The 15,394-nt window shown below is 36.1% G+C and overlaps 1 protein-coding gene across 1 annotated transcript in view; it reads right to left on the reverse strand.

Annotated features, from left to right (window-relative positions):
* Positions 1-15,394, reverse strand: part of LOC136034297 (uncharacterized) — a 73,622-nt gene that overhangs the window by 1,002 nt on the left and 57,226 nt on the right. Inside the window, exon 11 of the mRNA XM_065715435.1 lies at positions 13,024-13,304. Within this exon, the coding sequence (XP_065571507.1) occupies positions 13,024-13,304 (281 nt within the window). The remainder of the gene's footprint in view (positions 1-13,023; positions 13,305-15,394) is intronic.

Genomic DNA, 15,394 nt, shown 5'->3' on the forward strand with positions numbered 1-15,394 from the left:
AATTCCTTAAATGCATTTTTCTTGGAGTCAAAATGTAAACTAAGCCTTACCACCGACTTTTGGCAGTACTATTTAATGCTTTAAAATCAAAAGCGTACGAAACACTTTCGTAAAAATATTTCTTAAATAATAGGAAAGTGTACATACGTTTTCAGGAGGATTTTGTGGGTTTTTTTTTTGGGGGGGGGGATTTGAGGGTGGTACTTGGGAGGATCTTTCCATGGAGGAATTTGTCATGGGGGAAGAGAATTTCAGTGAAGGGGGCATAGGATTTTCTAGCTTTATCTGAAAAAAACAATGAAAAAAATAAATATGAAGAGTTTTCAACTGAAAGTAAGGAGCTGCATTAAAACTTGAAACAAACAGAAATATTGCGCGTATGAGGAGTTCACCTCCTCTTAATACCTCGCTCTATAGCCTGCTCTATATTATTTTTAGTAATTTCGACTATTTATTCTGCGGCATTTGTGATTCAGGGGTCATTCTTAAAGAATCTGGACAAAATTTAAGCTTCAGTGTGAAGAGCGAGGTATTGATGAAGGGTTGAACCCCCTCATATGCTTAATAAAAAAAAAAATAGAATATAGAAGTTCGTTGCGTAAGTTAATTCGTAAATTGTGCGTATTTTTTACTACTGAAAACGTTCATAAAAATTAAAAGTTCTAGTTGTCTTTTTAAGTAATTAAATAAAAAAACAAGTTTTTTTAACTGAAAGTAAGGAGCGACATTAAAACTTAAAACGAACTGAAATTACTTCGTAGATGAAAGGGTATATTTCCTTATCAACGCCCCGCTCTTAACACTGAAGTTTGACTCTTTCTCTTAATTCTACTTTTTAAAATAGTAAAAAAAAATTAGCGTAAAGAGCGGGGCGTTGATGAGGAAGCATCCCCTTTCATATGCGAAGTAATTTCTGTTCGTTTTAAGTTTTAATGGCGCTCCTTACTTTCCGTTAAAAAAACTCATTTTTTTAATTTAATTTCTGAACTTTTTTGATTCAATGCATGTTTTGATTTTGGCTCTCCGCAGATGAATAATGAAAACGAAGTTTGCATATTTATTTTTTCGGCTAAATGGATTTCTCATAGTTTTGATCAAAGGATCTCGAGAAAAAAAGGAGCGGGGGAAGAGGCCTAGTTGCCCTCCGATTTTTTGGTTACTTAAAAAAGCAACTAGAACTTTTAATCTTTTACGAATGTTTTTATTAGTAAAAGATATACGTAACTTACAAATTAGCTTACGTAAAAACTTCTGTATTCTCATGTTCTTATTACGTATAGGGGGGGGGGGGGTGTTCACCCCCTCTTCAGTACCTCGCTCTTTACACTAAAGCTTAAATTTTGTCCCAATTTCTTAAGAATGGCCCTTGAATCACAAAAGCCGCAGAATAAATACTTGAAATTACTAAAAATACTTTAGCGTAAAGAGCAGAGTATTAGGAGGAGGTGAGCCCATCATATACGTAAACAATTCTGTTCCTTTTAAGTTTTAATGTTTCTCCTTAGTTGCAGTTGAAACAAAAACTTTCATATTTATTTTTTCATTGTTTTTTTTTTAAATAACGCTAGAAAATCCTGCGCTCCCTTCATGAAAATTGTCTTCCCCCACGACAAATTACTCCAAGGAAAGTTCTTACAACAGATCTCCCTCTTCTCTACCCCTCCCCCAAGCCGAAAATCGCCCTGAAAACGTCTGTACACTTCCAAATAACCATTACTATATAATAATAATAATAATAATTTATTTATAACCCCCAAAGTACATTAAACTGTGGAGTAAACACACAAATAAAGAAAAAAACAAGACAAAAAACATAACAACACAAATAACATAGCAGCATAACAACATACAACATAAGTAAATTACCTCCATTAAAAAAATGGCCAAAGAGGGTCAAAAACACCAATCATTTGCCGAGTTTTAAGACATATATCTTTAGATAAATGTTTAAGTCGCGAGGGCGCATCAACGATGTCAAATTTAGAGACGACTGTATGATTCCGATACCACCGAGGCAGACGCAGCAAATACTTGTAATACTTAAAATATCCTGAGCATATTTTCTGTGTATCCTTGTATCCTAGTTGAAGAACCCAAGCAAAGAGGTGATGCTGGTGGAGGACTCTCAAAACACAAAAACTCACATTTGTAGGCATTAACTGAAAGGCCTACTGTGGATAGTGCGGCTGAAAGCCGGTAAAAGTTGGTAATTAGACTATTTTTTGTCCGGCTAAGAAGCAGAACATCATCAGCATATGCAACGTGACTAAAGCCTAAATTACCGTTGTAAAAAATTGACGGTTGAAGACGTTGGAGACACGAAGCTAAAACACATTTAAAAATGCTCGGGGATAACACGGCACCTTGCCTAACGCATTTTTTAACAGGAATATACTCCCCTACAGTACCATTCCACTTCACCCTAACTGAAGAATTAGCTAACAATACTTAAGCACGGAAACAATAGAAATGTTAACACCCGAGGCTGCTAGAGAAAACAAAGCATTTGAATGAATTACATTATCAAAAGCACTAGATATGTCATATGTAAGCACTGGTCAAAGTTTGTAACTTGTAGCCCCTCCCATGGGGACTGTTGGGGAGTAAGTTTCGACTACGAAGATTAAAATGGCTATCTCAGAATTTTGATCTGGTGACTTCAGGAAAATAATTGGCGTGGGAGTGGGCCTAGGTGCCCTCCAGTTTTTTTTGGTCACTTAAAAAGGACACTAGAACTTTTCATTTCCGTTAGAATGAACCCTCTCGCAAGATTCTAGGACCACTGGGTCGATACGATCAACCCTGGGAAAAAAAACAAACAAACAAAACAAGAGCTAAGAGCTCATATGGCACTTGTGACGAGGCAAGAAAAGCTAAGAGCCAAGAGATCATTGGTATGAGCTCTAGCAAAATTCTATGAATCAATAGATTGATTTAAAAGGAAAATAAGAGGCTTAATGCCGGTCAGGATTTAAAATAAGAGCTCTGAGTCACGGTGTCCTTCTAAATATCAAAATTCATTAAGATCCGATCACCCACTCGTATGTTATAAATACCTAAATTTTTTAAATTTTTCCTCTCCCTTTAGCCCCCCAGATGGTCGAATCTGGGAAAACGATTTTATCAAGTCAATTTGTGCAGCTCCCTGACACGCCTACCAATTTTCATCCTCCTAGCACGTCCAGAAGCACCAAACTCGCCAAATCACTGAGCCCCTCCCCCAACTCCCCCAAAGAGAGTTAATCCGGTACGGTTCCATCAATCACGTATCAAGGACATTCGCTTATTCTGTCCACCAAGCTTCATCCCGATTCCTCCTATTCCAATTTTCACGTTTTCCAAGAATTCCAGTTTCCCTCCTCCAACTCCCCCTAATGTCACAGCATCTGGTCGGAATTTAGAATTAGAGCTTTAAAGCGTAAAATCCTTCTAAATATCAAATTTCATTAAGATCTGGTCACCCTTTCGTAAGGTACAAATACCTCAATTTTCAAAATTACCCCCCCCCCAACTCCATCAAAGAGAACAGAACCGGTGTGGTTATGTCAGTCACGTGCCTTAGACAGGTTTTTATTCTTCCCATCCAGTTTTATCCTGATCTCACCGCTTTAAGTATTTTCTAAGATTTCTGGTTCCCCCCAAATTAACCCCCCCAATTTTGCCGGATCCAGTTGAGATGTAAAACAAGAGAGCTGAGTCACTAGGTTCTTCTAAATATGAAGTTTCATGAAGATCCGATCACTCCTTCGTAATTCAAAAATACGTCATTTTTTCTAATTTTTCAGAATTAACTCCCCTCCCCCCAATAGAGCGGATCTGTTCCAATTATTTAAATCACGTATCTAAGACTTATTTTTCCAACCAAGTTTCATCCCGATCCCTCCAGTCTAAGCGTTTTCCATGATTTTAGGTTCCCAGCCCCAAAATCCCCCCATTGTCACTAGATCCGGTTGGGGCTTAAAATAAGAGCTTTGACACACGGTATCTTTCTAAATATAAAATTTCATTGAGATCCGATCACCCGTTCGTAAATAAAAATACTTCATTTTTTCTAATTTTTCAGAATTACCCCCCCCCCTCCCCTACTACCCAAAAGAGAACGGATCCTTTCCGGTCATGTCAATCATGTATCTAGGACTTGTGCTTATTTTTACCGCCAAGTTTCATCCCGATCCCTCCACTCTAAGTGTTTTCCAAGTTTTTGGTTTCCCCTCCCAACTTCCCCCCGTTTTCACCAGATGCGGTCGGGATTTATAATAAGAGCTCTGAGACACGATATCCTTCTAAATATCAAATTTCATTGAGATCCGATCACCCATTCCTAAGTTAAAAATACCTCATTTTTTCTAATTTTTCAGAATACCCCCCCCCAACTACCCCAAAGAGAGCGGATCCTTTCCGGACCGACAGAATTTGCAATTGCTATATGTCACTTGGTTAATACCAAGTGCCATAAATACAAATAAACACGCATCCGTGATCTGTATTCTGGCAAAAAATGCGAAATTTCAAATTTTTACAGATAGGAGCTTGAGACTTCTACAATAAGGTTCTCTGATACACTGAATATGATGGTGTGATTTTCGTTAAGATTGTATGACCTTTAAAGGGTGTTTCCCCCTATTTTCAAAAATGAGGCAAATTTTCTCAGACTCGTAACTTTTGATGGGTAAAACTAATCTTGATGAAACTTATATATTTAAAATCAGCATTAAAATGCAATTCCTTTGATATAACTATTGGTATCAAAATTCCATTTTTCAGAGTTTCGGTTATTTATTGAGCCGGGTCGCTCCTTACTAAAGCTCGTTACCACGAACTGTTTGATCAAAAAATTGGAAGGCAAATAGGCCTGTTCCAATTATTTAAATCACGTATCTAAGACTTATTTTTCCAACCAAGTTTCATCCCGATCCCTCCAGTCTAAGCGTTTTCCATGATTTTAGGTTCCCAGCCCCAAAATCCCCCCATTGTCACTAGATCCGGTTGGGGCTTAAAATAAGAGCTTTGACACACGGTATCTTTCTAAATATAAAATTTCATTGAGATCCGATCACCTGTTCGTAAATAAAAATACTTCATTTTTTCTAATTTTTCAGAATTACCCCCCCCCTCCCCTACTACCCAAAAGAGAACGGATCCTTTCCGGTCATGTCAATCATGTATCTAGGACTTGTGCTTATTTTTACCGCCAAGTTTCATCCCGATCCCTCCACTCTAAGTGTTTTCCAAGTTTTTGGTTTCCCCTCCCAACTTCCCCCCGTTTTCACCAGATGCGGTCGGGATTTATAATAAGAGCTCTGAGACACGATATCCTTCTAAATATCAAATTTCATTGAGATCCGATCACCCATTCCTAAGTTAAAAATACCTCATTTTTTCTAATTTTTCAGAATACCCCCCCCCCCCCAACTACCCCAAAGAGAGCGGATCCTTTCCGGACCGACAGAATTTGCAATTGCTATATGTCACTTGGTTAATACCAAGTGCCATAAATACAAATAAACACGCATCCGTGATCTGTATTCTGGCAAAAAATGCGAAATTTCAAATTTTTACAGATAGGAGCTTGAGACTTCTACAATAAGGTTCTCTGATACACTGAATATGATGGTGTGATTTTCGTTAAGATTGTATGACCTTTAAGGGGTGTTTCCCCCTATTTTCTAAAATGAGGCACATTTTCTCAGGCTCGTAACTTGTGATGGGTAAAACTAATCTTGATGAAACTTATATATTTAAAATCAGCATTAAAATGCAATTCCTTTGATATAACTATTGGTATCAAAATTCCATTTTTCAGAGTTTCGGTTATTTATTGAGCCGGGTCGCTCCTTACTAAAGCTCGTTACCACGAACTGTTTGATCAAAAAATTGGAAGGCAAATAGGCCTCCTCCCCTACTCTTTTTTCTTTAATCCTCCGATTAAAACTATCAAAAAACCATTTAGCCAAAAAAAAAAAATAATATGCAAATTGCGTGTTAATTATTTATGTGCGGAGAATCAAAATCAAAACATGCATTAATTCAAAAATGTTCAGAAATTAAATAGAAAAAAGTTTTTTTAAACTGAAAGTAAGGAGCGACATTAAAACTTAAAAAGAATAGAAATTACTGCCCCACCAGTGGTACTTGGCGGTACCGCTGGAGCATAGTAACACAATTGAGCGGTTTCAATTGTTTTAGAGTTTTTTCCTGTACTTATTTGACAACCAGAGTGGGTCTGAAGAGTGTACTACCTTTGGAGAAGTTATGGACCAAATTATGGGCCCAAGGTGCCTCGATCTGTGTCACCACTAATATCTCTCTAACTATCTTTGTGGAGAGTAAACGAACCATCCTGTCGACACATTAATGACGGTACTTCTCGAAAACTCTTTTCCTACCTTGGGAGAACTCGGGGAAAATAATCTCACATAGTACCAACTCCGACAAAAAATAACTCTGAAAACAGACTCTCAAAACAGACTTGTTACAAAACCGCTATTTTCACACAAAGAAAACCTGTATTGGGGTGGACCCAGATTGAAAAGCCAATCTGATAAATGGGGACTTCAAATCAACAAGCTTTTTGAGTAACATTATCTTTTCAATGGACGAGATAAATTGGACAAAAATAGACTTTCACAAAAGCTTTACTTCTTGTGAAATTACTACCTTGACAACAAGAATTTAGCTTCTCCTTGAAATTATTAAACAAAAAAAAAACAAGTTTTTCAATTGAAAATAAGGAGCGACATTAAAACTTAAAACGAACAGAATTTATTCCGCATATGAAAGGGGTTGTCCCCTGTTCGACGCCTCGCTTTTTGCGCCAAGGCTTTTTACTGTTTTAAAAAGTAGAGCTGTGAGAAACAGTTAAACTTTAGCGTAAAGAGCGAGGTGTCGAGGAGGAGGATAACCCTTTCATATACGGAATAATTTCTGTTCATTTTATGTTTTAATGTCGCTCCTTACTTTCAGTTAATTATGATTACTTTCAGTTTTTGGATTTATCAATGTTTTGATTTTGGCTCACATGTATAATTAAAACGAATTGGCACTAGCGTATTATTCAGAACACACTTAATATCTGTAGATAGGTTCTTTCGTGAAACAAACTTCGATGCAGGTACTTTTCAATTAAATATTTGGTACTTGTTCATGAATCAATTCATTCAATTCAGAACAAACTCAAAAATTTTGCTTGGAAAATCTGATTTCATAGCCACAAAGACAAAACTCAATTTAGTTTGCTACACATAGTGATAGAATATAGTGTCTGAACATAGATTTTGAAATGAAAATTTGGGATTTGGCAAAGACTGAAAAAGAGGCAATTATATTTTTCCAGGATAAGGGGTTGTTGCCCACAAGGTACATCCTGCCATCATTTACAATTATGCTTAGTAGAGCACATGTGACGGGTGGCAGTAAAGGCAGATGAAAAACGTCTTTTTAACGCGATTAACGACATTTCTGCGTTCTGGGTACAAAATTCTAAGTTGTAATTTTACAATTTTCCTAATAAAGTATTATAATTTTCATGGTGTTTTGTTTTATTAATTAACTTTGTCAAAAGTTTGGGCTATATATTTGCACATTACGGATGGGGGGGAGGGTGGGGGCTGCATTATATCAAATACATAATTTAACCTAACCTAACCACCTCTCTATATAAAATACTTCATTAAATTTGTACCTGCATCGTAATTTATTTCACGAAAGAACATAACTTCACTTATTGAGTGTGTTCTGAGTAATACACAATTACCAACGAAATTTGCATATTAATTTTTTTGGGCTAAATGGCCTTTTCATAGTTTTAATCGGACAATTCTTATCAAAAAGGGTTGGGAGGAGGAGGCCTAGTTGCCCTCGAATTTTCGGTTACTTACAGGGACAACAAGAAGTTTTTATTTTTTTAAAGAACGTTTTATTAGTAATAAATATACATAGCTTACGATCTAACGTACGAAACGAACTTCTATATTTTTATATTTTTATTACGTAAATGAGGAGGTTCGCCCTTTCGTCAATACCTTGCTCTTTACACTAAAGCTTGAATTTTGTCCCAATTCCTTAAGAATGACCCCCGAATCACAAAGGCCGTAGAATAAATAGTTGACATTACTAAAAATACTTCAGCGTAAAGAGTTAGGTATTATGAAGAAGATGAATCCTCTTATATACGTAAATATACGTTTTTTAAATAATGCTAGAAAATCCTGCGGCCCCTTCACGGAAATTCTATTCACTGATGATAAATTCCTCCATGAAAAATCCTATCACGTAGTCCCTTTCCCCGACCCTCCCCTCAACGGGACAAAGTCCCTCTGAAAACGTCTGTACACTTCCCAATAACACTTACTATCAAACAATTCGTGGTAACGAACTGTAGTAAGGAGCGACCCGGCTCAATACTAACTGGAACTCTAAAAAAAGGAATTTTGATACCAATAGTTATATCAAATTAACTGCATTTTACTGCTGATTTTAAATATATAAGTTCGATCAAGTTTAGTTTACCCATCAAAAATTACGAGCCTGAGAAAATTTGCTTTACTTTAGGAAATAGCGGAAAACACCTCGTAAAAGTCATACAAGCTTAACATAAATCAATCCATCAGATTCAGCGTATCAGAGAACCCTACTGTAGCAGTTTAAAGCTCCTATCTACAAAAATGTGGAATTTCCCATTTTTTGCCAGAAGACGGATCACGGATGCGTGTTTATTTGTTTTTTTTTTGTTTTTTTTCCCAGGGGTGATTGTATCGACTCAGTTGTCTTAGAATGTCACGAGAGGGCTCATTTTTAAAAAAAAAATATAAAAGTTCTAGTACCCTTTGAAAGTCATCAAAGAAACTGGAGGGCACATAGGCCCCCTCACATGTTCATTGTTTCCGCAAAGTCACCGGATCAAAATTATGGAACACTCATTTTATTTACCATAGTCGAAAAACTTAATAACTATGTCATTGGGGAAGACTTACTCCCCCACAGTTCCCGTTGGAGGGGCTGCAAAATACAAAATTTGACCAGTGTTTACATATAGTAATGGTTATTGGAAAGTGTACATACGTTTTCAGAAGGATTTTGTGGGGTTTTGTGGGGTTTTTTGGGGGGATTTGAGGGAATTACGTGGGAGGATCTTTCCATGGAGGAACTTGTCATGGGGGAAGAGAATTTCAGTGAAGGGGGCGTAGGATTTTCTAGCTTTATCTAAAAAACAATGGAAAAATAAATATGAAAAGTTTTTCAACTGAAAGTAAGGAGTAGCATTAAAACTTAAAACGAACAGAAATTATTGCCCATATGAGGGGTTCACCTCCTCTTAATGCCTCGCTCTATATCCTGCTCTAAAGTATTTTTAGTAATTTCGACTATTTATTCTGTGGCCTTTGTGATTCAGGGGTCATTCTTAAGGAATTTGGACAAAATTTAATCTTTAGTGTGAAGTGCGAGGTATTGACGAAGGGGTGAACCCCCTCCTATAATTAAAAAAAAATACGAATATAGAAGTTCGTTGCTTAAGTTAATTCGTAACTTATGCATACTTTTTACTACTGAATACGTTCATAAAAACTAAAAGTTCTAGTTGCCTTTTTAAGTAATTAAATAAAAAAAATAAGTTTTTTTTTTAACTGAGAGTAAGGAGCGACATTAAAACTTAAAACGAACAGAAATTACTTCGTATATGAAAGGGGAATGCTTCCTCATCAACGCCCCGCTCTTTACGCTAAAGTTTGACTCTTTCTCTTAATTCTACTTTTTAAAATAGAAAAAACTTTAGCGTAAAGAGCGGGGCGTTGATGAGGAAACATCCCCTTTTACATACGAAGTAATTTCTGTTCGTTTTAAGTTTTAATGCCGCTCCTTACTTTCCGTTAAAAAAACTTGTTTTTTTTCTGAACGTTTTTGAATCAATTTATTGAATCATTTGATCAATATTTGAATCAATTATTTTGATTTTGGCTCTCCGCAGAGGAATAATTAGAACGAAATTTCCTTATTTATTTTTTTGGCTAAATGGCTTTCTCATAGTTTTGATCGAATGATTTTGAGAAAAAAGGAGCGGGGGAGGAGGCCTAGTTGCCCTCTGATTTTTTGGTTACTTAAAAGGGCAACCAGAACTTTTAATTTTTTACGAATGTTTTCATTAGTAAAAGATATTGCTGCAAAATTGGAACAAGAAGGCAAACTAATAGCAAGACTACGATAAAAGGTAAAAATGAAATAGGTTTTCTACATTCTCTGATTTATATTCTCTATTTATATCAGTTTAAGATTCTTTGAAAGAAGTTATTTTGGATACATGTCATATGCCCAAAAATAAAGCATCGAGAAAAACAGCTCCATTAGATCCTTGGGGGGATCCTCAGAAGCTGGAGGAATAAAACATCCTTTGGAAGGCTTACAAGTCAACTTTTCAAGCTTGAAAAGTCAACAAGTCAACAGAATAAGTCGCCATAGAAGTTCCAGAATCTTTACAAATCTAAAACAAGATTTTCAGGGTCGACTCTTAGAATACTTTTCTATAGCTTTGTTCAGTTTATGTCTCACATGGTTCCCTCATCATCAGCAGACTCTTACAAATTTATGTTAAAGCATGGACTATTATTCAGGAAACCAGCCGTTCTTCATTTAAATCCATGTTTGATTTGAAAACTCTTTATTTCCTGTCGTGTGCTCTTTCATTTTTTTTTTTTTTTAGTTTCGATTAATCGTCTTGTGATCTCTGTACTTCAACAACATACAGATTTCTCATACTTCATCAGTGCAGTCTGACTTCAAAAACCCTGACAGCCGGCAACATGATCGAAAATACGCTTCCAGAATCTGTACGAAGCTACTACTCTTTTGCTATCTTCAAAAAGAAAGCAGATGATTTCTAGCTAATAATTGAGTATTTTTCTTGTTTCCCGTGGAGTCTTTGTCTCTGGATTGGGTTGGATGTTTATCAAAGTTTGTTAAAATCATACGTAATTCCCTTACCTAGTTTGTAATTTTGGGTATTTTTGAGATGGGCAACTGGATTTTGTGTTTTGTTCATTTTGAAGCTGGTTTTTTGTTGGTGCTGCGAATTTTTTGTTAAATATAAGAGCTTAGAAGTCATCTAATGAAAAAATCCTAATCATCTGAAATCCCACTTTCTGAGTAGTATTGTCTATCCAAACAGCGACAAATTAGGGAATTAAATATTCAGACGGATCTAGTTTACTTTTTTTTAGCTCCAGCCCACCAGTGAATTGAAACCTGACATTTTCAGAGGATTTATGAAAAGAGTTTTATTTCATGTACAGATCAAAAGGACTTGAAAATGTATGACTGCCTTTCATTCGACCACTAAAATCTAATCCACATTGTTTTTCAGTTTTAGTCTTGCTACAAGAGCCGAGCGCTATCTTTTCAATTGCTTGGAAAGCAGTTTGACTGCGTAACTAGATCCAAAGTTTAAAATTTGTGACAGGAAGCTATTTCAAGTTCATACCCAGCTCCTTCCAATTAGTAGTTAGAAAGATTCTGTGAAGACAACTTTGCTAAAAGAGGATATTTGCAGTCAGTGAAAAAACGAAGGATAAGCATGCAGATTTCAGTCAAGACCTCTGCTTGACCGTTCTCATGTGTATATAGCTAAATTTATGTTCGTTTTATGTTTTAAAGCCACTTTTTTACTTTCACGAAAAAACTCTTTTTATTTCTTTAATTTTATATTTCCATTTTATTTTCCGTAATAATTCGCCAGTAAAAGCTATAAGCATAAGGAACTTACAGCAAAGATTATATTTTTAGACATGCCAAGCTTAGTCGAACAAACTTCAAATCCTTGCTGCTTTTTATTAGACTGTGACCACAGAAATATTTTCCAATACTCCTCAGGACGGTCAGCATAGAAGAGGCAACAGAGATTTTATACCCTTTTCCCCCATCTACAATGACTCTTACTCAAACTAAGCGTAAGTTTAAGCACAATACTATTTGAAAATACTACCTTCTGAGAAAAGTGAAAATTGAGTTTGGGTCTTTGCAATGGACAAACAATTTTTACCTGTGCATTATTGATAAGATGTTGTCAGTAAGGAATACTAAATCAAAGGCTCCATAAAATCATTTAGACGTATTCTAATCTTCAATATCCCCTCACAGTATACTGTAAAGCACTTGGAAGGTACTCTTAAATTGCATGAATATTACATATAACGACGTAGTAGCCATTTGCCATTTGTTAGTATTCATCCCACTACTTTCCCAAGTCTTATAATCTTAATTATACGAAAAGTCTTCGGATGCAAAAGAGCAACTACACTTTTCAGTAATCCAGGAAATCGCAGACTAGAATTTGCTGCGAGTTAATGAAAGAACCAAAGAGTGGTAGCTTACAAGGGTTGAAACAGGCACTGGTGTCCAAAGAATCACCAATACCATCTAGCGTTTGGCATTTCTAGATACTTATTTCAAGCTTAGTAATTTCTGTTCAGAATCTGATACTAGATACATGTTACTAAGCTAATTTTACCAATTACACGCATTAGGCCAGATTTACCTATCATTACAGTGAAAAAACATTCAAGAAATGCCAAACGCTAGATGGTATTTATTTCGACATTAGTGCCAGTTTCCAATAGTGTAAGCTACTCTACACATACTCTTTTAGAAGGACCACGAACACATGAATTCTGGAACATGACTTACTACATAACCGCAAGTCAGAGATCAAGACATTGTAGTCATCAATGTCAATACACGTATTTTTGACTTTAGAGTATCACATATTCCTCAACTATACTATACAAGTTCGTCAACTATACGTGATTTCTGTCAATAGGTGGCTACAAAAATTTTTGATCTTTTACTATTTGTTTTAGTCAATTATTTTTCCAGTGTTAATGTCAAAAAATTGCGATATCACAATAACACTATCACCATTTACTTTTTGCAGAATCTCTAAGTTACGATATTTGACAAAAGCTTCTAGAGTAAATAACTTTTTTAAATTTCAGTAAAAATTCCACGAGTATTTTTTTTTTAATGAGAATAACTTACCTGTTTTCAGATATCTATATCTTGCTCGTCTTTCTTTAGCAGAAAAGCAGTACTCATGTTGGTAGTCCCTTGCACGTCTTACACCTGACTGAAGACGCTGTGCTAAAAGAGAAGTATCACGGGCGGAAACTCGTATTGTTTGGGTAACGTCGTCTCTTGCAGTAGAACAGAACCGTTCATATTTCTCTATCTGAGGCCGTAGTGCGTTGGCACTCAAAACTTTACTAGACAAGGAAACAAAGGTACGGCCCATGTAACAGGACAATGGGATATTCATGTGCCTGAAATGAATATATTTTATAAGAACATGACTGTACAATAGAATAGATTGCAGACAGATCTGAAAAAGGAGAAAGAGAAAGTAAGTGAGAGTGAGTAAGCGATTCAGGGAATAAGTATTTTTGACCTATACAAGTTTTCAAACATGAAAGTAAAAAAACAGCAAAAAAAACGATCAAAGAATAATTAAAAGTAATCTTCAATCTTTATATATATATATATATATATATATATATATATATATATATATATATATATATATATATATATATATATATATATATATATATATATAAATAAGTTGTCTGTCTGTGTGTCTGTCTGTGGATCAGGTGACGTCATATTTCTGTGTTGACTGACGTCATGAAATTAGTTGTCGTCATTTTTGCTTTGACGGTGACGTCATTCAAGATATTTAAGACATATGTTCACGTAGAAATCTATTAATGTTTAAGTTTACAATGACTGATGAACTTACCATGGCAAAAGCCGACGAAGATGCTCAAAGAGTCTATGCCAAAAAACTTGCTGCTGATAGAGAAAGTCAGAAAAGAAAGCGTGCCGAGGAATCAAAAGAACAGCAAGGAAACAGGCTTGAGGCTGATAGAGAAAGAAAGAACAGAAAGCGTGCCGAGGAATCAAAAGAACAGCAAGGAAACAGGCTTGAGGCTGATAGAGAAAGAAAGAACAGAAAGCGTGCCGAGGAATCAAAAGAACAGCAAGGAAACAGGCTTGAGGCTGATAGAGAAAAAAAGAACAGAAAGCGTGCCGAGGAACTACCAGAGCAACGCGGAAGCAGACTTGCTGCTAAAAGAGAAAGTGAAAAAAGAAGGCGTGCCGAGGAATTACAAGAACAGCAAGAAATCAGGCTTGCTGCTGATAGAGAAAGTAAGAAAAGAAAGCGTGCCGAGGAATCACAAGAACAGCAAGAAATCAGGCTTGCTGCTGATAGAGAAAGTAAGAAAAGAAAGCGTGCCGAGGAATCAGAGCAACCTGAAAGTTATCGCCTGGCATTCAGGTACAACCCAGTCGATGATTATAGCTTGAGTAGATGTGTTCAAATCGGGACAATGTCTAAAATTTGTCCCTATTGCAAGGCCTTGAAATTCAATGGTGAAACAATGGGAATGAGTTGCGCCTCAGGAAAAGTTAAACTTCCTCTATTGGCTGCACCACCAGAGCCATTGAAGACGAATGAATGCTTGCCTGAAAAATTCTAATTTATGGGCACACGTAAAAATATTAAAATTAACTACAAATATGCGTGTCCGATTGCAAAACGATGACTCTGGTCAAACATTTTCAGATCAATTGCTGACAATTGGAAACGGAAAGCTCCCAGTAGACTCAATTTCAGGACGTATACAACTACCTGCTGATTTCTGTAATTTAGTGACGTCCAAAAATGAATTGATTGAAAAAGTATTTCCGAATATTCTAAAAAATTATAAAAATAATAAATGGCTAAGTGAAAGAGCGATTCTCGCACCCAAAAATATAGACGTCCACGAAATCAACAATATTGTTTTGACCAAGATTCGAGACCAGGCAGTCCTTTACAAATCAGTCGACACAGTTTTGGAACCAAATGAAGCGGTTAATTATCCATCTGAATTTTTAAATTCCATAGATCTTTCAGGGTTTCCACCACACGTGCTACAACTAAAAATAGGCGTACCAATAATACTTTTAAGAAATATAAACCCACCAAAGCTTTGCAATGGCACTCGACTTGCCGTAAAAAAAAACAATGGAAAACCTAATAGAGGCCACAATCTTGACAGGGCCTTTTGAGGGTGAGGCTGTTCTTATTCCTCGCATTCCCATGATTCCAACGGATCTGCCTTTTCAATTTAAAAGATTGCAATTCCCAATTCGATTAGCATTTGCAATCACCATTAACAAAGCTCAAGGTCAATCATTAGAAAAATGTGGTATAGATCTTAATACTGATTGTTTTTCCCATGGACAATTGTACGTTGCATGTTCGAGGGTCGGTAAACCTGACAATCTATTTATATGCAGCGACAATTGGACAGCGAAGAATGTTGTATATTCGCAAGTTTTACGCAGTTAATTTGTATTGTATCTA

Source organism: Artemia franciscana, chromosome 13 (genome assembly GCF_032884065.1).
Source record: "Artemia franciscana chromosome 13, ASM3288406v1, whole genome shotgun sequence".
In the NCBI taxonomy this organism is placed as follows: domain Eukaryota; kingdom Metazoa; phylum Arthropoda; class Branchiopoda; order Anostraca; family Artemiidae; genus Artemia; species Artemia franciscana.